Source organism: Eschrichtius robustus, chromosome 11, assembly GCF_028021215.1.
Source record: "Eschrichtius robustus isolate mEscRob2 chromosome 11, mEscRob2.pri, whole genome shotgun sequence".
Lineage (NCBI taxonomy): Eukaryota > Metazoa > Chordata > Mammalia > Artiodactyla > Eschrichtiidae > Eschrichtius > Eschrichtius robustus.
In genome coordinates, this window is record NC_090834.1 from 71,046,826 (window position 1) to 71,073,069 (window position 26,244).

At 36.1% G+C, this 26,244-nt stretch overlaps 1 protein-coding gene across 4 annotated transcripts in view; it reads right to left on the minus strand.

The window, feature by feature from the left end:
* BTBD10 (BTB domain containing 10) overlaps positions 1-26,244 on the minus strand; it is a 78,161-nt gene that overhangs the window by 28,765 nt on the left and 23,152 nt on the right. Inside the window, exon 2 of one of the 4 annotated variants that reach the window (XM_068556404.1) lies at positions 16,354-16,483. The exons of 2 other annotated variants lie outside the window; for them this stretch is intronic. In XM_068556404.1, coding sequence (XP_068412505.1) covers positions 16,354-16,454 — 101 coding nt within the window. In that variant the 5' untranslated portion in view covers positions 16,455-16,483. The remainder of the gene's footprint in view (positions 1-16,353; positions 16,484-26,244) is intronic. One more of the 4 variants, XM_068556405.1, reaches the window with a different exon arrangement.

Sequence of the window (26,244 nt, forward strand, 5' to 3'; positions counted from 1 at the left end):
ACTACTGAGCCTGTGCTCTAGAGCCCGTGCTCCGCAACAAGAGAAGCCACCACAATGAGAAGCCCATGCATCGCAAAGAAGAGTAGCCCCCACTCACCGCAACTAGAGAAAGTCCGCGCACAGCAACAAAGACCTAATGCAGCCAAAAATAAATAAATAAAATAAATAATAATAAAATAAAAAATAATAATAAATATAAAGGTACAAAGATGTTCAATATAAAAGGATAAGGAAAGACAAACTATGCTAACACTAGTCAAAAGAAAGCGAGAGTGGTTATATTAATAGCAGACAAAGTACACCTCAATGCAAAGAATATTACCAAGCATTTCATAAAAATAAAGGGGTAAATTCATTATGAGCACTTAACAATCCCCGAAGTTCTTCTGCCTCATAACAGAGCTTCAAAATACATGAAGCAAAACCTGATCAAATTACAAGGAGAACTCCACAATTATTGTCAGAGATTTCAACATCCCTCTCATAATAGTTAATAGAACAAGCAGACAGAAAATCAGTAAAGATGAATAAGGTTTGACCAACACTATCAACTGGCTTAACCTAACTGACATTTATGGAACATTGCACCCAACAAGAGCAGAAAACTCATTCTTTTGGTATGCACACAGAACATTTATCAGGACAGACCATATTCTGTGCAATAAAACAAGTCTCAATACATTTAAAAGAATTCAATCATGCAAAGTATTTTCTCTGGTTACAATGAAATTAAATTAAAATTCAATAACAGAATGATACCTGGAAAATTCCCAAATATTGGAAATTAGATAACATCTTTTTAAATAACGCAGAAAGCAAAAAAGAAATCAGAAAGGAAAAGAGAAAATTCTGACGTGAAACAAGTCCAGTGTATCAAAATTTGTGGAATGGCATGATATTACAGCAGTAGTTAAGAAGCATATTATAGCTTTGAATGCGTATGATAGAAAAGAAGAAAGGTCAAAGAAAAAATCACCCCAGTTTCTGCCTTAAGAAACTAGACAAAGAGCAAATTAAACCTAAAGAAACTATAAAAAATTAATAAAGATCAGAGTGGAAATCAAAATAATAGAAAACAGAAAAAGAATAGGGAAAATCAATGAAAACAAAAGCTAGTTCTTTGAAAACATCATTAAAATTGATAAAATCTCCAGGCAAACTGGGGAAAAAATTGAGAAGATACAAATTACCAATATCAGACATGAGAGAGTAGACATCACTACAAAGTTTGCATGTATTAAAAGAGGGATAAAATATTATAAACAACTTTATGCAAATAAATTCATCAATTCAGAAGAAATGGACAAATTCTTAGAAAGGTATAACCTTCCAAGACTGAACCAGGAAGAAATAGAAAATATGAACAGACCAATCACAGGAATGAAATTGAAACTGTGATTAAAAATCTTCCAACAAACAAAAGTCCAGGACCAGATGGCTTCACAGGTGAATTCTACCAAACATTTAGAGAAGAGCTAACACCCATCCTTCTCAAACTCTTCCAAAAAATTGCAGAGGAAGGAACACTCCCAAACTCATTCTATGAGGCCACCATCACCCTCATACCAAAACCAGACAAAGATACTACAAAAAAAGAAAATTACAGACCAATATTACTGATGAATATAGATGCAAAAATCCTCAACAAAATACTAGCAAACAGAATGCAACAGCACATTAAAAGGATCATACACCATGATCAAGTGGGATTTATCCCAGGGATGCAAGCATTCTTCAATATACACAAATCAATCAATGTGATACACCATATTAACAAATGGAAGAATAAAAACCATATGATCATCTCAATAGATGCAGAAAAAGCTTTTCAGAAAATTCAACACCCATTTATGATAAAAACTCCAGAAAGTGGGCAAAGAGGGAACCTACCTCAACATAATAAAGGCCATATATGACAAACCCACAGCAAACATCATTCTCAATGGTGAAAAACTGAAAGCATTTCCTCTAAGATCAGGAACTAGACAAGGATGTCCACTCTCACCACTATTATTCAACATAGTTTTGGAAGTCCTAGCCATGGCAATCAGAGAAGAAAAAGAAATAAAAGGAATACAAATTGGAAAAGAAGAAGTAAAACTGTCACTGTTTGCAGATGACATGATACTATACATACAGAATCCTAAAGATGCCACCAGAAAACTACTGGAGTTAATCTATGAATTTGGTAAAGTAGCAGGATACAAAGTTAATGCACAGAAATCTCTTGCATTCCTATACACTAATGATGAAAAATCTGAAAGAGAAATTAAGGAAACACTCCCATTTACCATTGCAACAAAAAGAATAAAATATCTAGGAATAAACCTACCTAGGGAGACAAAAGACCTGTACGCAGAAAACTAAGACACTGATGAAAGAAATTAAAGATGATACCAACAGATGGAGACATATACTATGTTCTTGGATTGGAAGAATCAATATTGTGAAAATGACTATACTACCCAAAGCAATCTACAGATTCAATGCAATCCCTATCAAATTACCAATGGCATTTTTTACAGAACTAGAACAAAAAATCTTAAAATTAGTATGGAGACACAAAAGACCCCAAATAGCCAAAGCAGTCTTGAGGGGAAAAAACGGAGCTTGAGGAATCAGGCTCCCTGACTTCAGACTATACCACAAAGCTACAGTAATCAAGACACTATGGTACTGGCACAAAAGCAGAAATATAGATCAACGGAACAGGACAGAAAGCCCAGAGATAAAACCACGCACCTATGGTCAACTCATCTATGACAAAGGAGGCAAGAATACACAATGGAGAAAAGACAGTCTCTTCAATAAGTGGTGCTGGGAAAACTGGACAGCTACATGTAAAAGAATGAAATTAGAACACTCCTTTTTTTTTTTTTTTTTTAATAGGGAGCATTTTCTTTTTTCTTTTTTTTTTAAATTTTATTTATTTGTGGCTGTGTTGGGCCTTCGTTTCTGCGCGAGGGCTTTCTCCAGTTGCGGCGAGCGGGGGCCACTCTTCATCGCGGTGCGCGGGCCTCTCACTATCGCGGCCTCTCTTGTTGCGGAGCACAGGCTCCAGACGCGCAGGCTCAGTAATTGTGGCTCACGGGCCCAGTTGCTCCACGGCATGTGGGATCTTCCCAGACCAGGGCTCGAACCCATGTCCCCTGCATTGGCAGGCGGATTCTCAACCACTGCGCCACCAGGGAAGCCACTTAGAACACTCCTTAACACCATACACAAAAATAAACTCAAAATTGATTAGAGACTTAAATTTAAGACTGGACACTATAAAACTCTTAGAGGAAAACACAGGAAGAACACTCTTTGCCATAAATCACAGCAAGATCTTTTTTGATCCACCTCCTAGAGTAATGTAAATAAAAACAAAAATAAACAAATGGGACCTAATGAAACTTCAAAGCTTTTGCACAGCAAAGGAAACTACAAACAAGAAGAAAAGACAACCCTCAGAATGGGAGAAATATTCGCAAACAAATCAACGGACAAAGGATTAATCTCCAAAATATATAAATAGCTCATGCAGCTCAATATTAAAAAAACAAACAACCCAATCCAAAAATGGGCAGAAGACCTAAATAGGTATTTCTCCAAAGAAGACATAAAGATGGCCAAGAAGCACATGAAAAGTTGCTCAACAGCACTAATTATTAGAGAAATGCAAATCAAAACTACAATGAGGTATCACCTCACACCAGTTAGAATGGGCATCATCAGAAAATCTACAAATAACAAATGCTGGAGAGGGTGTGGAGAAAAGGGAACCCTCTTGCACTGTTGGTGGGAATGTAAATTGATACAGCCACTATGGACAACAGTATGGAGGTTCCTTAAAAAACTAAAAATAGAATTACCATATGACCCAGCAATCCCACCACTGGGCATATACCCAGAGAAAACCGTAATTCAAAAAGACACATGCATCCCAATGTTCACTGCAGCACTATTTACAACAGCCAGGTCATGGAAGCAACCTAAATGCCCATCAAGAGACGAATGGATAAAGAAGATGTCGTACATATATACAATGGAATATTACTCAGCCATAAAAAGGAACAAAATTGGGTCCTTTGTAGAGACGTGGATGGATCTAGAGACTGTTATACAGAGTGAATCAAGTCAGAAAGAGAAAAACAAATATCATATATTAATGCATATATGTGGAATCTAGAAAAATGGTACAGATGAAACGGTTTGCAGGGCAGAAACAGAGACACAGACGTAGAGAACAAATGTATGGACACCAAGGGGGGAAAGTGGTGGGGGGTGGGTGGTGGTGGTGGTGTGATGAATCGGGAGATTGGGACTGACATATATACACTAATATGTATAAAATGGATAACTGGGGCTTCCCTGGTGACGCAGTGGTTTAAAATCTGCCTGCCAATGCAGGGGACACGGGTTTGAGCCCTGGTCTGGGAAGATTCCACATGCCGCGGAGCAACTGGGCCCGTGAGCCACAATTACTGAGCTTGTGCGTCTGGAGCCTATGCTCCGCAACAAGAGAGGCCGCGATAGTGAGAGGCCCGCGCACCGCGATGAAGAGTGGCCCCCGCTTGCCACAACTTGAGAAAGCCCTCATGCAGAAACGAAGACCCAACACAGCCATAAATAAATAAATAAATAAAATTTTTAAAAAATGGATAAGAGCCTGCTGTATAAAAAAAAAATAAAATTCTACCAAAAAAAATCATGCTTTGAAGCATAAAGTATTGATAAATCAACAGGCAATAAGTCTCTCCAAAAGTTTTTAAATCTTACTAAAATAGTCACTCTCAGAAGCAAGTATCTATTTATATCAAACTTTAGAATATTAATTCTGCATGAATTTCCACATATGACTTTGCCACCTAATTTGTTTAAAAATTCTAAATACATGAACAGCTTCCAAAGGTAGACAGGTTCCTAAGAATTAAAGAGAAATTTTAGGGTCTCTATCATTTTGTTCAGTGAAACTACGGACTCCTATGGGGGTTGGGAGTAATAAAACTAAAGTAATATATATAGAATTTTTTAAATCCAACAATTATTGCAAAGTTTATAACAAAAACCATGCCACTCTCTGAATGGATAAACTGTGGTACATACATACAGTGGAATAGTACTCAGAAATTAAAAAAGAACAAACTACTGACATGTTCAGCAATGTGATAGATCCCAAAGGCATTATGCTGAATGAAAAAACTTAAACCCCAAAGTTTACATCCTATCTGACTTCATCTATATATCATTCTCAAAATGGCAAAATTACAGTGATGGAGAACAAATCAGGGGTTGTCAGAGGTTAGGGATGGGGAATGGGTATACTCTTAAAGGGGTAGCATGCAGGAGTTTCTCTGTGGTGATGCAAAAGTTCTGTATCCTGATTGTGGTGGTAGTTATGCAAATCTATATGTGATAAACTATCACAGAATATATACCAGAAAAAGCTCATATAAAAACTGATGTCTATAGTCAGATATAATACTGTATCAATGTCATTTTCCTAGTTTGATGCACTTATGTGAGATGTTATCATTGAGGGAAGCTGGGTGAAGAGTACCCAGGAACTCACTGTACAATTTTTTTTAAATTTCTTGTAAATCAAAAACTATTTCACAATAAGTTTAATAAACGTAACCAAAAAACGCAATAAACAATGTAGAGACAGGAAAAAAAAGCAAAACTGTAATCAATAAACTCAGTCCTATTTAAAAATGTATCCATAAAACAAGGATGGGAACTTTTTTTTTTTTTTTTAATTAGAGAATGAAAAAGAGTTCTTAGGAATTCAAACACAAGGGCAGGAATTTTAAAAGGTTACTAGAAGGGTTGAAAGAAAAAACTGGGAATAAAAGAAAAAGAAATGAAAAATGAGACTGAAAGGACGAGAAAATTAGAGGAAGGAGGTCACCATTCAAATATATACTGATATGTTCCAGAGAGAACAGAGAAAACAGAGAGGAGTAAGTTATCAAAGAAATAATACATGAAAAATTTCCAGAAATAAATGATATTTACAAGCACTGCTGCTAACAGAAAATTGTTGTAACAAATACATAAAACTAAAATATCTACAAAGTAAGTAGTACTCACTTATATATGGCACCATTGTGTAGTATACACAGGGTACAACCTTATATCACTTTCCTGCTTTGAGGAATTATTTATCTTTAAACACTTCCAGCAACTAACATCATAACCTGGTACATCTTATTAATGTTTGTTGAATTTGGCTGAAGTTTCAGGATATAGATAACATCTAAGCATTTCCTGTGACAATTGTTTATTCCTTGTCAAATACTTCCATGTGTGTGTTTGTGTGTCTGTAGAGATATAGACATGAAGCTTTACAGTTTACAAGGTGTTTTAAACAACCAAGCTTCTAAAAACACATTTTTTTTTTTTTTTTAAGGCTAGCGGCCTGGTGATGGGGGCTATTTAGTGTGTCTTTTTTTTTCTTTTCTTTTTAAAAAAATTATTTATTTTGTATGCGCCAGGTCTTAGTTGTGGCATACAGGCTTCTTAGTTGCTGCATGCATGCGGGATCCGGTTCCCCGACCAGGTATCGAACCCGGGCCCCCTGCCTTGCAAGCTCAGAGTCTTACCCACCAGACCACCAGGGAAGTCCCCAAAAACGCATCTTTCCTTAAGGACAAGGTAAGCATCTTTGTAAATTTCAGATTAGATGTTCCCATCCATTTTTTTAATTAGTCTGTCCTTATTAAAGAAGCAATATTACTTTGGGGAAAAATAAGCCATTTCTATTACTATAGTCTATATTATGTTTTAGATTTTTTAACTAAACCTTTTAAATGATTTTATATTAATATATTTTAAGCAATTAATTTACATTAATTGGGATTTTTACAAGTATTTTTAATGTGTTAGGTCAAGAGTTGGCAAACAAAGCCAAATTCAACCCATTACCTCATTTTGTAAATAAAGTTTTATTAGAACACCACACTCATCATTTACATATTGCTTATGGCTGCTTTCACTCCATAACGGCAAAATTGAGAAGTTGTGACAGACTATGTAGCCCATACGGCCAAAAATATCTACTATCCAGCCTTTTATAGAAAACGTTTGCTGATCCTCATGTTAAGTGTCAGTAACTGTGATGATAAAAGAAATGCAATTAAGCTTTTAAATCTATTTTCAACATATTTAATGCAAATTTCTCTCCCTTCTTTTCCCTTTTTTGTCAATCTGCCTTTTCTATAAGCTTTTTGTTCTTAATTTATGATCAGTTTCCCAAGAAACAAAGGCTAATAATCACTGAAAGGGCAGTTCTCAACTGAGGAATGGGCTACTCAAAGGTCATCTGTAAGTATGTTGATGCATATTTTCCATAGAAATATTTTAAATGATACTTAAGTCCCAGATTTCCCCCCAAAAAGACAAGAAGTATAGCTCAAGAATAGTTTTAATACTAGTCTTTCTCTTCTTCCTAAAACCCCATTGTCAGATATGTCAGCAACTCTAGTGAGGCAGAAGCAGTAGCAACAGCAAGGGAGTTAGTTTGATATACTGCTGTATGACTACTTAGAGCATCTTTTCTTTGAAGTCAAATGAAGACCTAGATACTAAAAATTCTGACAGAAAAGGAACCCTTAATGGCCAAACTTTTAACATTTTACTATCAAGGTAAAGGTTTTCCAACTGACAAAAATTACTTTCATGCAGACAGCAAAGGAGCTGGAGGTTTCTTCCGCGTTTTTAAAATGTCCATTACCTTGTTTCTCAACTTAGAACTTTTTAAATACAGGAAGATGTTGCTAGGAAAGAACCTCTCCAAACTGAGGAGTCTCTGAATAGGAGTTATAATATCTAAATGTTATATTGCTAACTTTTTTACTTCTAAAAAATACTGTGGTTTTAATTTGTCAATAAGTATTAGGTGCTTGCAACACACAATGACAACTGTACCCTATAATAACTAAAAGTATTCCTATCCTCTTCTCTAGCAATGTTTTTAGTTTTATCATGCAGTCACTCTACCAAATAGTCACTGAACACCTATTATATGCTACTTATCATTCTAGCCCTGGTGGATATAACCGAGAAAGTCTCTGCCCTTAAAATTAATACATCCTAGTGTAGAAAAACATAGAACATATATAAATAAATATATTAAATATCATCTGCTGATAAGTGCTATGTGGAAAAATAAAACAAGGTAAAGAGGACAGAGTCATCATTTTGACATTCCTGGCCCCCACCCATTAGCCTCCGCCCACTAGATGCTAGTAGTACTCCTTCCTCTAGTTGTAACAGCCAAAAATGTCCTCAGCCATTGCTAAATGCTCGATGAGGGGTAAAATCACCTCTCTGGTTGAGAACCACTGTCTTAAGTCTATCTGCTACAACAACAATAACAATGCTAACATTTGAGCATTTAGTATATGCCAGGCACAATACTGAGCACTTTACACATATTTTCATTAAATACTCAAAACCATCCCCATTTTACAGTTGAGAAAATGAAAGCTTAGAGGCTAAACAACTTGCCTAAAGGTGGCAGGTCTGAGATATGAACAAAGGAATACAATTTTGGAGCTCATGCTTTTAACCTTAAACAAGTCTGACTCAAACTTGAGTCTAGTTTCTTTTCCAAATGATAATTCTTCACATATTTGAAGACAGCTTTTATTGTGAGATTCCTTAACATCTACCAGAGATGTCCCCAAGACCTCTAAATTTTTAGTTACCTAAGCGGACAAGACTTCCAATTTCTTCACATCCTTCCTTCTGAATATACAAAGAAGTAAAGACAATACTTTGGTGTACTGAAGTGACTCTAACCTTCCTTTCCATTCATTAAGATGGTTTCTAAGGGGGTGGGGGAGGGTGGTAGGGGAGAAGATGGGATGATGGCAGCCATACTGTACTTTTGTTTTATATCAAGTTTACTGCCAAGAACTACCCTCAAATCTTTTCCAGATGTGATGCTATATATAAGGCCATGCTAACTTAATGTATATTAGTGTTTTTCAGGCCTTATGTATATGCCTCAAAAGTTCATTTAAATTTAGTCCAACAATCCAGACTTGGAGATCACTATGGATCATTTAGTGTTTTATTTACGATCTTTCTTTCTTCACTGTCACCTATAAATTTGATAATTTGTCTTCTCCATTTGAGCAATAAGACAAAGCAAAGAACAAAGCCACGTTCCAAGATCAATAACCTTTGGAGAGGATCCTTCAAAATGAAAACTGTGTTGATGAATTAAAACAATCAACTAGTGGCTAACTCATTTTTCCTTCACCCAAGGATATAAAAAAAAAGATTTTACCAAAACCTAAGTTTAAGTCCAAATACATATTGCTACTAGGCTACCAACTGCATCAGAGAAAAATCAAAGTTGTTCTGACAATCTATTTTTAGCAAACCCATTCTGGATCATTTTTAACCTGTTTTTTCCCTTCAAGTTAGTCATAAACTATCCTTCATTTTTCGCTCTAAAATCTTCTGTCTTTTTCAAACCCAGGCCTAGAACCCCTCATCTTTTAGTACTTCTTGTATTCTCCTAAAACCTTTAAAGACTACAAATAATATCAATAATTTTAAGATTTTACAGTCAGTTCCTTAACTATAAGATGTTCCAGAAGACAATTCATTTAGCTAGATGCATTACTTATCTCTATATTCATGTTGGTTTTCTGTCCTTACTAGAAATGTTTGCTTTGTTATTATTATTGATGGTGGTCATGGTTTGCTTTTCCTCTCTGACAAAGAAGCTCCTAAATAAGACTTGAGGAATTTTTTTCTTCCCTCATTGCCATACATTATTATTACACTTTCACTGATTACCTTCTTAAAATGTAATATAAGAAACCCTTTTGGTTGGCCTTTGCATTTCTTAAATGTCTCAGCTTGTCTAAGCTCTGTTTCCCTGATTTTTAAAAAGATTTTCTATACTTTGTTATGGCAATCTTATCTGCTTTGTTTTAAAAGTAGTGTGCATATCTTTCAAGAGTTCATTGTATAATCACTGAGAATCTTTTTCCTTCTGAAAAGTATCAAAATTGTATTTTTACTTAACTCCTTAAGACATTCTTCCTTTTTAGAGAAATTTATGCTGTAGAATCAAGCTGATCTTTTCTCTGATCAAGAATCAGAAAAACTCAGATTGGTGAAATAAATTACAAAATATATATATATAAAACACTATGCAGTTCTCAAGAATTATGCTATAGAAGACTTTCGTGACAAAGGGAACGTTCACGATTAAGTTTGCTTTTTATTAAAAAAAAAAAAAAAAGAAAACAACAACAGATGGGTTATATAACAGTGTATACAGTAATATCCCAAAATCATTTTTAAGTGTATATGTGTGAATTTACATTTTTATATATACACAGGGAAAAAAGGTTATATGCGAAAATATTTAAAGTTTTTCTTTTGATGGTAGAACATTTTAATTTTATTCTACGTGCTTTTCTGTATCTATCAAATTTATGTAATGAATATGTATTACTCTTATAATAACACAGGCATTATTTTTTAAAAAATAAGCTGAACCAGAGAAAAAAAATTCTATAAAGTATAAGTCTAGCACGAAATTTCTGCTTTTATAACTCTATTACTAAAGCAAGCTTAGAAAAACATTTCTGGACACAAAACCAGGAAAAAAAAAAAGCCAAAATAAGATACCACCAGTTAGCCTACCTATACAAATAAGTTATGATAACCATCAAGATGACCATTCAAACTTTTAGAAATTAAATGGGGGAAATCACAAGAATTTCCTGACATTTCAAGGAAAAGAATGTTATAAACTACTTAATAACATTTAAAATAATTTAAAAATGTTGTATATCCCCCCAAATCCCTACCAAATGAAGGCTCAGTAGGATAGGGATAATGAAGACAAAAGAAAAAAGCCATTAGTCAAATTATTTAAAATTGTGCCAAAATTTCCTAATAAAGTAAGCACTGTCACCAGTCAAGACTTAAAATCTCATAGCAAGAACAATTATCTTCATTTAGAAATATTTTCTGGTTGAAAATCAATTTGCAGCAATCCAAAAACTTATCTGATTTACTCTCTATTTCAGTGGCAGTATCTAGATCATCTATTCAGAGCCTGTGTTCCAAAAAACTAGGAAAAAAGTCATCTTAACCAGTTAAAACTTTATCATTCAAATACATTCAGTTCTGTAAAATATATATAAAGTGATTCAACTAATCCTTAATTCATCCAAAAGTAAAAATACATTCACCTTCCTCTTTAGGAAATTATTTCATTTCTCTATCTTGAATTTTATTTTCAAATATATCAAAAATATTATTTCAAAATTAGTTTTTCCTTAAATAAATTTTATATGATATTCATAAGAAACAATATCAAACATAATGCATTCTCAATTACATGAAGATTCTACTATGACTTTAAATGAAATAAAAAACAAAGCCTCAAACCCATAGAAACAATAAAAACACACACTATTTTAAATAACTTGCCATTAAACTGACAATCAAGACATATGATCTTTAACATTCAGAAACATAAATGATCATAATGAAACAAAGGCCAAACATATCTCTCTAAACCTCTCTCATATATGTACAGAATTATAACCCAGCATTATCATGTAATAAATGAATACACACCTTACTGTAGTATATGCCAAGGCAGACACACAAAAACAAGAAAAAAATTTTGAAATCAGAGTATAAAGGGACTCTGCTTTTTCAAACAATGCAGCACTGAAAGCCAGGTCAGCATCCTTGGGCATTACTAGGAAACTTTAGCACATCTGGTATTTCCATCATCTTCAGAATTCCTCTGAACAATGAGAAAATTTCCCAGTCCCCCTACCTCACCTGTCTACAGACTTCCTTTAGCTTTCCTCCCTCTACTGTGTAATAATGCTATTGAGGTTATTTAGGCTTTAAATGTTCAGAGATACAACCCCCGCTATATATTAATTCAGTTCATTTTCTCACAGACACTGACTCAGCCGTGGGTTGTGCAGCACTGACGTTTCTAACCAAACAGCATCGTGTGAGCTGTGATCATCCCACTTCTCCATCTTTGTGCAGTGATTGGATATTGTAACTGATAGACAGGATGAAGAAAACTCAGGAGATGAGGGCTTAGTGATATGTAGATATGTTGCCAAATGCCATCTGTAAAGCTAATTCTAGCTCTGCCAGCTTGCCAGGTTTTAGAAAACTAGGATGCAGCTAACTTTCTTTTCTCCTTTCAATGTTTTATTGTGTACCTATTCTGGGCAGTAAAACTTCTCTTTAGAACTGAAGAGAAAATATTATCTGTACTTTAAGAACCCACTAAGGAACTACTCTTTAAAGCAACCAAACTTTTCCATTTCTAAACTGCTGGTAGGACTAAAGAGCGACTTAAAAAGGAAAATGGAAAGCTCAATCTTCGTGCAGTCTCAGAAGAAAGGAGCATGCGTACTTCTATGTGGGAATGAACCCTTGCGGCAAAGTCTGATATTGAATGTATGATGCATTTATCTTTAGTAACCTGAGCAGACTGCAGATCTGAGTTTTAAATAGTTGTATTCGACCCAATTCAAATATGCAAGAGCTTTTAGCATGTTGTCACTCTAGGGCATTTTAACATCAGTTACACAGAAAAGGTGCTCTTTCTTTTTCCTTTTTAAATAGCAAAAACTCTTCTAATTTAAAGAAAGTTGCCATACTCAAGCCAAATAAACTTCAACTGAAATGATCTTTAACCTCTCAGCAAGCTACCAAACCCCTCAATATAAGTACTAACTATACAACTACTAGTCAGAAAGAAAGAAACTTCAGTAATTTTTCAGCTATCTAATTCATTTGTATGCACTTGCAGAGGAATCACAGGCACCCTGAATTTCATCCACGCCCAGATCAGTTTCCCTGCCTTGTCTTTTATATCAGTGTTATACTTATTAAATCTACATTCAAAGAAACTTCAGAAAAGAAAGTACCTTAAAGTTGTATTAGGTAAAAGAGAAACCACAACGCAATGCCCACCAAACCCTCAAACCTCCAAGGTAAGAACATGTATATAGTAATTATTATTGTTACCTTTATAATTCAAGAAATTTATTTTTATCCTTGCCAATAAGGAAAGGTAAAGGGGGAAAAAAATCAAAGGAAAAAGATTTTAGAAAGCAGGCTATTCCAATATGTGAACAGAACAAAAAGCAAATTTAAACAACTTTTTTGAAAATCCGCAAAAACTGAACCAATAAAGTATTTCTTTATTGCTAATGGCTGAATGTTTTTAGTTCCAAAGTTCATCTGTTGATATGTATTCCCCCAACGTGATGGTATATGGAGGGGAGGTGATTAGCTCATGAGGGCAGAGCCTTCATGAATGGGACTAATACCTTTATAAAAGAGATCCCAGAAAGATCCCTAGTCCCTTCTACCACGTGAGGACACAGCAAAAAGAGGGGTGTCTGAAGCAGGAAGCAAGCCCTTACCAGATACCAAATGTGCCAGCGCCTTGATTTTGGACTTCCCAGCCTCCAGAACCATGTGAAATAAACTTCTGTTGTTTATAATATAGCCACTCAGTCCATGGTGTTCTGTTATAGCAGCCTTAACAGACTGACACATTTAGTTTTTGTAAATTTAAATCCCCAATTCTGTTTGAGGTGGCAACGGGAGCACTTATATTTCTCAGTCTCCATAATCCAGAGATGACCATATGACATAGTTCTAGGCAATGATTTATTGATATAAGCAGATGCCCGCTGGAAATTTCTGAGAAATTTAATTTCCTGATATAAATGAAACCTCTTTCCCATCGTCCCCGTCTCCCTTCCTCTTCCTCCTCCTCCTCCTTGTCCGGAAGGTGGACATGACAGTTGGAACTATGGTAAGCCATCTTGTGATTGTGAGGAAACACCAAGAAAAATCAAAGACTTTTGACCCTAATATCCTGAAGCCTTTTTGTGTACAAGAAAAATAAACCCCTAACTTAAGCCAGTGTTTAGTCTGGCTTCCTTCTACTCAAACATCCCTAAATAAAATACACAAGATTCAAAAAAAGGATGCGAGTAGGCAGAAGTACAGATGAAACAAAATCAGCCATCAGTTGATAACTTGAAGCTGGGGAATGGGTACATAGGGGTTCATTATACCTGTTCTCTCTACTGTATATGTATTTTAAATGTATCACAATAAGTTATTCAAAATTTTAAAAAATAAAAAGAATGAGAAACTTGTTTATAAATTCTAGCTTTGTCATTTACAAGTTGGATGGCCTTGGGCAAGTTTATTAACCTCATTTTTTTCATCTGTTAAATGCGGACAGTAATACTATTCACAGAGTGAATAGTATTTCACTTTAGATCCTTTAGATCCAGTCAAGGTAATCTCCAGTCAAGGTAATCTCCAGAAGGTCCCTGGCAGGAATGCCCTCCATCTACCTAACCATCCAAGGATTAGTTCAAGTCTCATTTTCACCTGTTCTGACTGACACTGACTCCTTCTCTGAACTCTTATTTTACTGCAACTCACTACCACACTTTAGTGCCCTATTGTCCTCTAATTGTTCCATACGTGGATATTAACGCATTCCATGATGGTACCCTGACGAACTGCTTCATCTCTCCTGAACTGAGCACAGGTTCACAACAATACTTGCTGCTGTTAGTTTTTAATACAGCTCAATTAATTTACTATTAATTCAAAAACTACCATTTTAAAAAAGTCAAATTGAATATATTTCTAAAGCATCTGAAGTTACATGTTCGTAAGTTCATAAGAACAAGAGGTACCAAAAAGTAAACTGTTTTCCCTTGGGCACAAATTTCCTTCCACAAATGAGGTTAAGACAAGGTCAAAGGATTTCATGGTCTTTCCATTAAAAAAAAAAAAAAAAATCAATACATTGGCATTCATTTACTTCTCTAATATTTTTCACTTAAACAACCAATACTACTGCAATCTTACTTAAAAAGAGCACCAAAAAGGTACTGATGCTATAGAAATCAAGAAGAGCTATGGTAACTGTTTTTACTTAAGTAAAATAATATCAATTTAAAAAGTACTGTTTCTTAATAAATTTTTCCCATTGTACGCACGCAGCTTTTATAAAGCAAACAATAGTTTATTTTCACCTTGTCACGACTTCATATACAACACAGTCTTGTACATCAGTAGAAAAATATTAAGAACTAGCAAGGATAAGATATAATTCACCTGAAAAAATGTATATAACATATCATATCAGATATAAATAAAGCCCAATACTTAATGAGATAAAACCAGTATCTCTTTAATCTCAAAGACAAAATAAATATCCATGTAAAACAGGATGGAGAAAAAGAACTAGAGCACCAATTGAAGGACACACACACACACACAAACACACCAAAAAAACAAACCAAAAAACACTCACACCACTGGTGTGTACTTATAAATTAATAAAGTCAACTCAATGTCTTCATTTTAGACCTCACCACATTAAAAGTCCACAATAAAGGTACACGTCTTGTCAGGAGACTTAAATAGTACTAGTCACTCATATTTTCTAGCCATGTATATAGCTTAATAAAAGTAGCTGAATCATTTCTTTAAAATTACAAAAAGGATTTCAATATCACGGCATGTTTTTATTCTTTTTCAATAAAGCTGGTATTAGTTATCAGTGATCAGGAGAATTTTACATTCAAGTAAGTTAAATGTTCAATAGTATCCCCTAAGTAAATATTCATAAAGCACAACTCTCTATGAAAACATGCTTACGTACCTGCGTTATGTGAGGTTTATGAGGTGTCAACACCTTAAAATATCAGATCATAAAGTGTTCTAAACGAGGTGCTCCCCATTAAGTCACACAGCACAAAATGAAAGCTTTAAAAATAATGTATAAATGGGCTGAAACTTTTCAACTGAATTTCATTTAATGCAGCAAACTTTAAATGAACCAGGCGAGTCACTGATGGACTGATTTTACTACTAGGATCACGATGATAACACAACATAAATTCACATAGTTAAAAATGTACAGAGGCAAAGACTGACAAAAGCCTATAAATTATCATACACAATGTATTTAGAGCACAAAATAAATTCGTATTAGAGAGTTTTAAATAAAAAGAGTTAACCTGTCTTGCCAGACTTCCCAGTTAAACTATAGCATTTATTCATGGGGTCAACTAAGGATATTTTAGCATTATTTAGAAACAGAAATAAAAATTCATATAAATACAAATATAAGAAAAGGAAAAAATGTTTCCCTCAAAGTTTTTTAGGAGAAATGCAAACATTCATATATTTTGTAAACCGGCTCCCATCCTCTGACAGGACTTGCCACACCAAATGCAGTTTGGTTCTTCATAAAAATCAGTTTTAGCAGAGCTTTGACATGTGAAATACACATTTTCTACCTACCTTGAATGTTTATAAAGTTTACGAGGTCTACTATGCAATTTCCGATCCCAATTCTCTGGATCACTGGAGTTACTGTCATAAGGATGAGGCCGTCCTGCCATCCCACTTCAAGCTTCCTCACACTACTGCTCTGAAAGCACACATGAAGCACCCATAACCTACATAAAAGAGTAGCGTTGACCTTTAAATCTATTCCATGCAGAGTAAGTCACAGAATTGTGTATCCTTTCTGACATTACTGTGACATTTTTTAAAGTGATGAACAGGATTATAAAACATCAGACACACAAAATGCCACAAATCAGATTAAAATAAACACCAAAAGCCTTTTTAGGTACTTTTCATTTGATTATTTGATTAAATTTGTTACTCCTAAACAACATTTTAATAATGTGCTATTTGTATTTAGTAAATATACTTATTGACATTTGGGTACCTCATGTTTCCAAACATCAATACAGAACCAACAAAGACAAAAACAACTCCACAGAATGATTCTTCCAGACAAAATTTCATTTGGAACACATTTCTTAATTACTAAAGTTTTAAGATACTTAACAAAGCATCTAGTAAGACCAGATAACAATGTTGTTATTTCTTTAACCAAGTTAAAGACCATGAATAGAAATTTAATATTCGTTCAAAACTAACAGTATGCAAACATCCTAATGTTTCCTTACAGTGCAATTATCAAAAAACATTTTATCAATATGATTCATGTATTTTATGCCTTTTCATATGTGAGGCTTATGACTGTTAGTTCTACTACAGTCCTGTGAAATTATAGAACTCACTTAACAACAGCTTTACGAAATACCTGAACTAAGCACTTTAAAGTACATTCGCTACCCAATTTAATCTTCACAATCAACTTACAAGGTAGGTATTATACTCCCCATATACAGAATAGAAAACAGTCTGAGAAGGTTAGTAACTTTGCCAAAGGTCACAATGTTGGTCAACAGCAGGATTATAAAGAACAATGAGAATTTATTACTATATAGCATAAAGTCTTGATCTTGAAAAATGCTCAGACTGCAGTATTCTGTTTAGAAATAGTAGGTCAGATTTGACTTTTAGAGATTGCAAACACCAAAAGAAAAAACAAATGAGGTTAAACAATTTGAACAAAGTTATGTAAACTGGATTAGAACCCAGGTTTCCTGACACTCACTTCTGTATGCTTTGTATATACTTTTCCAAGTCAGATTTGATACAGGGAAGTGAGGAGGGATTTATGCATAAAAGTCAAAGGGATGAGAGGTAATGGGATGGATGTCTACATTCTCCATCCAAAAAAAAGTCAAAGGGAATCCAGAATTGAGAAAATACTGTACCTCACTGAATTGTATAGATTATTCCAGTACAATTTCACCAAAAAATGCCAAAGATAAACTCATGAAAATTGTGAGTCTAACTCAGAGCTCATTAAAAGAAACACTTTTATTTTAGAGAAACTATTTTGCTACTTTAGAATTTTTTTCTTTATAGTTAACTTAGTACTTTCTTTCCAAAAACAATTGAAAAATCTAATAATAAATTAACATTTTAATATAATAAATATGTAAATAAGTAGCTCAAAGAGTGAAATAAAAATAATAAAGGGGGAAGGAAGAGAACTGTACAATGGCTAATTCAAATTCCTTAGCAAATGATGCACAGTTTATTTCCTGAATACTCCTGGAAAAGGAAACCTTTCCTGAAGGATCGCTGAATGACTGATTAAAAATCAGTCAGATGTTAAATGAACATAAAAACCACAAATGTTATGAAAACACAAAAAAATCTCGAGAGGAGAAGAGAAGATGGCGGGAGAGTAAGACGCAGAGATCACGTTCCTCCCCACAGACACATCAGAAATACATCTACACGTGAAACTGCTCCTATAAAACACCCACTGAACGCTGGCAGAAGACGTCAGACCTCCCAAAAGGCAAGAAACTCCCCACGTACCTGGGTAGGGCAAAAGTAAAAAGAAACAACAGAGACAAAAGAATAGGGATGGGACCTGCACCAGTGGGAGGGAGCTGTGAAGGAGGAAAGGTTTCACACATTAGGAAGCCCCTTCGCGGGCGGAGACTGCGAGTGGCAGAGCTGGGAAGCTTCGGAGCCACGGAGGAGAGCGCAGCAACAGGGGTGCGGAGGGCAAAGCAGAGAGATTCCCGCACAGAGGATTGGTGCCGACCAGCACTCACCAGCCCGAGAGGCTTGTCTGCTCACCCGCCAGGGCGGGCGGGGGGCTGGGAGCTGAGGCTCAGGCTTCGTAGGATTGCAGGGAGAGGACTGGGGTTGGCAGCATGAACACAGCCTGAAGGGGTTAGCGCACCACAGCTAGCAGGGAGGGAGTCCAGGAGGGAGTCTGGGAAAAGGTCTGGAGCTGCCAAAGAGGCAGAGACTTTTTCTTGCCTCTTTGTTTCCTGGTGCCCGAGGAGAGGGGATTCAGAGCGCCGCCTAAATGAGCTCCAGAGACGGGCGCGAGTGGCGGCTATCAGCGCAGACCCCAGAGATGGGCATGAAACGCTAAGGCTGCTGCTGCCGCCACCAAGAAACCTGTGTGCGAGCACAGGTCACTATCCACACCGCCCCTCCCGGGAACCTGTGCAGCCCGTCACTGCCAGGCTCCCGTGATCCAGGGACAACTTCCCCGGGAGAACGCATGGCACGCATCAGGCTGCTGCAATGTCATGCAGGCCTCTGCCGCCACAGGCTCGCCCCGCATCTGTACCCCTCCCTCCCCCCGGACCGAGTGAGACAGAGCCCCCCAAAGCAGCTGCTCCTTTAACCCCATCCTGTCTGAGGAAGAACAGACGCCCTCAGGCGACCTACACGCAGAGGAGGGTCCAAATCCAAAGCTGAAACCCGGGAGCTGTGCGAACAAAGAAGAGAAAGGGAAATTTCTCCCAGCAGCCTCAGAAGCAGCGGATTAAAGCTCCACAAACAACTTGATGTACCCTGCATCTGTGGAATACCTGAATAGACAACGAATCATCCCAAATTGAGGAGGTGCACTTTGGGAGCAAGATATATTATTTTTTCCCCTTTTCCTCTTTTTGTGAGTGTGTATGTGTATGCTTCTCTGCGAGATTTTGTCTGTATAGCTTTGCTTTCACCATTTGTCCTAGGGTTCTGCCTGTCCGTTTTTTTTTTTTTCTTTTTTACTTAAAAAATTTTTTTTTCTTTTTTTCTTAATAATTATTTTTTTTTTTTATTTTAATAACTTTATTTTATTTTATCTTACTTTATTTTATCATTTTTCTTTTTTTTTCTTTCTATTTTTTCTCCCTTTTATCCTGAGCCGTGTGGATGAAAGGCTCTTGGTGCTCCAGCCAGGCATCAGGGCTGTGCCTCTGAGGTGGGAGAGCCAACTTCAGGACACTGGTCCACAAGAGACCTCCCAGCTCCACGTAATACCAAAAGGTGAAAATCTCCCAGAGGGGAAAAAAAAAAAAATCTCCCAGAGATCTCCATCTCAACACCAAGACCCAGCTTCACTCAACGACCAGCAAGCTACAGTGCTGGACACCCTATGCCAAACAACTAGCAAGACAGGAACACAGCCCCATCCATTAGCAGAGAGGCTGCCTAAAATCATAATAAGGCCACAGACACCCCACCAGACGTGGACCTGCCCACCAGAAAGACAATATCCAGCCTCATCCACCAGAACACAGGCACTAGTCCCCTCCACCAGGAAGCCTACACAACCCACTGAACCAACCTTACCCACTGAGGACAGATACCAAAAACAACAGAAACTACGAACCTGCAGCCTGCAAAAAGGAGACCCCAAACACAGTAAGATAAGCAAAATGAGAAGACAGAAAAACACACAGCAGATAAAGGAGCAAGGTAAAAACACACCAGACCTAACAAATGAAGAGGAAATAGGCAGTCTACCTGAAAAAGAATTCAGAATAATGATAGTAAAGATGATCCAAAATCTTGGAAATAGAATAGACAAAATGCAAGAAACATTTAACAAGGACCTAGAAGAACTAAAGAGGAACCAAGTAATGATGAAAAACACAATAAATGAAATTTAAAATACTCTAGACGGGATCAATAGCAGAATAACTGAGGCAGAAGAATGGATAAGTGACCTGTAAGATAAAATCGTGAAAATAACTACTGCAAAGCAGAATAAAGAAAAAAGAATGAAAAGAACTGAGGACAGTCTCAGAGACCTCTGGGACAACATTAAATGCACCAACATTCGAATTATAGGGGTCCCAGAAGAAGAAGAGAAAAAGAAAGGGACTGAGAAAATATTTGAAGAGATTATAGTTGAAAACTTCCCTAACATGGGAAAGGAAATAGTTAATCAAGTCCTGGAAGCACAGAGAGTCCCACACAGGATAAATCCAAGGAGAAACACGCCAAGACACATATTAATCAAACTATCAAAAATTAAATATAAACAAATTAAAAGCAGCAAGGGAAAAACAACAAATAACACACAAGGGAATCCCCATAAGGTTAACAGATGATCTTTCAGCAAAAACTCTGCAAGCCAGAAGGGAGTGGCAAAACATATTTAAAGTGATGAAGGAGAAAAACCTACAACCAAGATTACTCTACCCAGCAAGGATCTCATTCAGATTTGATGGAAATTAAAACCTTTACAGACAAGCAAAAGCTGAGAGTTCAGCACCACCAAACCAGCTTTACAACAAATGCTAAAGGAACTTCTCTTGGCAAGAAACACAAGAGAAGGAAAACACCTATAAAAACAAACCCAAAACATTTAAGAAAATGGGAATAAGAACATACATATTGATAATTACCTTAAACGTGAATGGATTAAATGCTCCCACCAAAAGACACAGACTGGCTGAATGGATACAAAAACAAGACCCGTATATATGCTGTCTACAAGAGACCCATTTCAGACCTAGGGACACATACAGACTGAAAGTGAGGGGATGGAAAAAGATATTCCATGCAAACGGAAATCAAAAGAAAGCTGGAGTAGCAATTCTCATATCAGACAAAATAGACTTTAAAATAAAGACTATTACAAGAGACAAAGAAGGACACTATATAATGATCAAGGGATCGATCCAAGAGGAAGGTATAACAATTGTAAATATTTATGCACCCAACATAGGAGCACCTCAATACATAAGGCACATACAAACAGCCATAAAAGGGGAAATCGACAGTAACAAAATCATAGTAGGGGACTTTAACACCCCACTTTCACCAATGGACAGATCATCCAAAATGAAAATAAATAAGGAAACACAAGCTTTAAATGATACATTAAACAAGATGGACTTAATTGATATTTATAGGACATTCCACCCAAAAACAACAGAATACACATTTTTCTCAAGTGCTCATGGAACATTCTCCAGGACAGATCATATCTTGGGTCACAAATCAAGCCTTGGTAAATTTAAGAAAACTGAAATCGTATCAAGTAACTTTTTCCGACCATGCTATGAGACTAGATATCAATTACAGGAAAAGATCTGTAAAAAATACAAACACATGGAGGCTACACAATACACTACTTAATAACGAAGTGATCACTGAAGAAATCAAAGGGGAAATCAAAAAATACCTAGAAACAAATGACAATGGAGACACGACGACCCAAAACCTATGGGATGCAGCAAAAGCAGTTCTAAGAGGGAAGTTTATAGCAATACAAGCCTACATCAAGAAACAGGAAACATCTCGAATAAACAACCTAACCTTGCACCTAAAGCAATTAGAGAAAGAAGAACAAGAAAACCCCAAAGTTAGCAGAAGGAAAGAAGTCATAAAGATCAGATCAGAAATAAATGAAAAAGAAATGAAGGAAACAATAGCAAAGATCAATAGAACTAAAAGCTGGTTCTTTGAGAAGATAAACAAAATTGATAAACCATTAGCCAGACTCATCAAGAGAAAAAGGGAGAAGACTCAAGTCAACAGAATTAGAAATGAAAAAGGAGAAGTAACAACGGACACTTTAGAAATACAAACGATCATGAGAGATTACTACAAGCAACCCTATGCCAATAAAATGGACAACCTGGAAGAAATGGACAAATTCTTAGAAAAGCACAACCTGCCAAGACTGAACCAGGAAGAAATAGAAAATATGAACAGACCAATCACAAGCACTGAAACGTTTAGAGAAGAGCTAACACCTATCCTTCTCAAACTGTTCCAAAATATTGCAGAGGGAGGAACACTCCCCAACTCATTCTACAAGGCCACCATCACCCTGATACCAAAACCAGACAAAGATGTCACAAAGAAAGAAAACTACAGGCCAATATCACTGCTGAACAAAGATGCAAAAATCCTCAACAAAATACTAGCAAACAGAATCCAACAGCACATTAAAAGGATCATACACCATGATCAAGTAGGGTTTATTCCAGGAATGCAAGGATTCTTCAATATATGCAAATCAATCAACGTGATACACCATATTAACAAATTGAAGGAGAAAAACCATACGATCATCTCAATAGATGCAGAGAAAGCTTTCAACAAATTTCAACACCCATTTATGATAAAAGCCCTGCAGAAAGTAGGCATAGAGGGAACTTTCCTCAACATAATAAAGGCCATATATGACAAACCCACAGCCAACATCGTCCTCAATGGTGAAAAACTGAAACCATTTCCACTAAGATCAGGAAGAAGACAAGATTGCCCACTCTCACCACTATTATTCAACATAGTTTTGGAAGTGTTAGCCACAGCAATCAGAGAAGAAAAAGAAATAAAAGGAATCCAAATCAGAAAAGAAGAAGTAAAGCTGTCACTGTTTGCAGATGACATGATACTATACATAGAGAATCCTAAAGATGCTACCAGAAAACTACTAGAGCTAATCAATGAATTTGGTAAAGTAGCAGGATACAAAATTAATGCACAGAAATCTCTTGCATTCCTACACACTAATGATGAAAAAACTGAAAGTGAAATTAAGAAAACACTCCCATTTACCATTGCAACAAAAAGAATAAAATATCTAGGAATAAACCTACCTAAGGAGACAAAAGACCTGTATGCAGAAAATTATAAGACACTGATGAAAGAAATTAAAGATGATACAAATAGATGGAGAGATATACCATGTTCTTGGATTGGAAGAATCAACATTGTGAAAATGACTCTACTACCCAAAGCAATCTACAGATTCAATGCAATTCCTATCAAACTACCAATGGCATTTTTCACAGAACTAGAACAAAAAATTTCACAATTTGTATGGAAACACAAAAGACCCCGAATAGGCAAAGCAATCTTGAGAACGAAAAATGGAGCTGGAGGAATCAGGCTCCCTGACTTCAGACTATACTACAAAGCTCCAGTCATCAAGACAGTATGGTACTGGCACAAAAACAGAAATATAGATCAATGGAACAGGATAGAAAGCCCAGAGATAAACCCACACACATATGCTCACCTTATCTTTGATAAAGGAGGCAAGCATATACAGTGGAGAAAAGACAGCCTCTTCAGTAAAGTGGTGCTGGGAAAACTGGACAGCTACATGTAAAAGTATTAAATTAGAACACTCCCTAACACCATACACAAAAATAAACTCAAAATGGATTAAAGACCTAAATGTAAGGCCAGACACTATCAAACTCTTAGAGGAAAACATAGGCAGAACACTGTATGACATAAATCACAGGAAGATCCTTTTTGACCCAGCTCCTAGAGAAATGGAAATAAAAACAAAAATAAACAAATGGGACCTAATGAAACTTAAAAGCTTTTGCACAGCAAAGGAAACCATAAACAAGACCAAAAGACAACCCTCAGAATGGGAGAAAATATTTGCAAATGAAGCAACTGACAAAGGATTAATCTCCAAGATTTACAAGCAGCTCATGCAGCTTAATAACAAAAAAACAAACAACCCAATCCAAAAATGGGCAGAAGACCTAAAAAGACATTTCTCCAAAGAAGATATACAGATTGCCAACAAACACATGAAAGAATGCTCAACATCATTAATCATTAGAGAAATGCAAATCAAAACTACAATGAGATATCATCTCACACCGGTCAGAATGGCCATCATCAAAAAATCTAGAAACAATAAATGCTGGAGAGGGTGTAGAGAAAAGGGAACCCTCTTGCACTGTTGGTGGGAATGTAAATTGATACAGCCACTATGGAGAACAGTATGGAGGTTCCTTAAAAAACTAAAAATAGAACTACCATATGACCCAGCAATCCCACTACTGGGCGTATACCCTGAGAAGACCATAATTCAAAAAGAGTCATGTACCAAAATGTTCATTGCAGCTCTATTTACAATAGCCAGGACATGGAAGCAACCTAAATGTCCATCATCGGATGAATGGATAAAGAAGATGTGGCACATATATACAATGGAATATTACTCAGCCATAAAAAGAAACGAAATGGAGTTATTTGTAGTGAGGTGGATGGAGTTAGAGTCTGTCATACAGAGTGAAGTAAGTCAGAAAGAGAAAAACAAATACACTATGCTAACATATATATGGAATCTAAGGGAAAAAAAAAAAAAAGGTCATGAAGAACCTAGTGGCAAGATGGGAATAAAGACACAGACCTACTAGAGTATGGACTTGAGGATATGGGGAGGGGGAAGGGTAAGATGTGACAAAGTGAGAGAGTGGCATGGACATATATACACTACCAAACGTAAAATAGATAGCTAGTGGGAAGCAACCGCATAGCACAGGGAGATCAGCTCTGTGCTTTGTGACCACCTAGAGGGGTGGGATAGGGAGGGTGGGAGGGAGGGAGATGCAAGAGGGAAGAGATATGGGAACATATGTATTTGTATAACTGGTTCACTTTGTTATAAAGCAGAAACTAACACACCATTGTAAAGCAATTATACTCCAATAAAGATGTTTTTTAAAAAAATCTCAATTTTATTTAATTAGAAAAATAAAAATGTATTTACTAAAGAAGAAACCCTTTAAAATTTCAATTTGGTATTATAGCTAGTTATCTGTCTTGAAAAGATGAGGCAGAAGAGAAGGGTGAAAAAGAAATCAGAGAGACAAAGCAGGAAGTCAGATAGGAAAAAATGGTCACAGACCAAGAGAGACCCAAAAGGTAAAAAAGAATAGTAGGGAAAACTGATAAGGAGGGAAATGAAAGATGTAGAGGCTTAGCAGGTTGTGTAGAATGAGATTTAGAGCATTTTCTCCTTACTGGATAGGTCTTCCAGTAAGCTATTTCAGGCATTAGCATTTCCTTAAAGGGGCACATTAGCTTCTAACCCTTAACTATAAGACACACCCTTCTGGAAACCCACAGAAGACCACTGAGTAAAGAATAATCCTAAACCATGGGAGACAGTGACTAAAAAAATACAACCACAAGGAATGAATAAGGTAAATTCCAATTCATATTTTCCACTATTTTACAGTGGATGGCACATATCTAGTAGCTGGGAAATGTCACTAAGAATTCCTAATCAATCCTACTGAAATTAACAACATGTACATTATAGCCAGCCACAAGAAAGTAAAGAATGTTCAGATGAAGGCTATCGAAAAAGTCAACTGGAAAATCATGTTTACATTTCACTTGTCAATAAAACTTGAGTATCACCATGTGAAGGATTTCACCCCACTCCTCACTCCCAATAGCAAGGGTACAAACAAAAAAGAAGTGAAATTCAAGTTAAGGTAGCTGGAAAAAAATATGCCTGTGTTTGCCTACACATGCTAGCACATTTTTAAATGCTACAGATTTAACTACAAACAAATAAAAAGCAAACGACACACATTATATACTATTTTGAAACGTCTAATGATCTTTTATATTTTAACCAATCTCTATGCCATACTCAGTGACATTATATTTATCTTATTTCACTCACTCATTCATTCATTCATTCATGTACTTATTGAACACCTAATATAATATGCC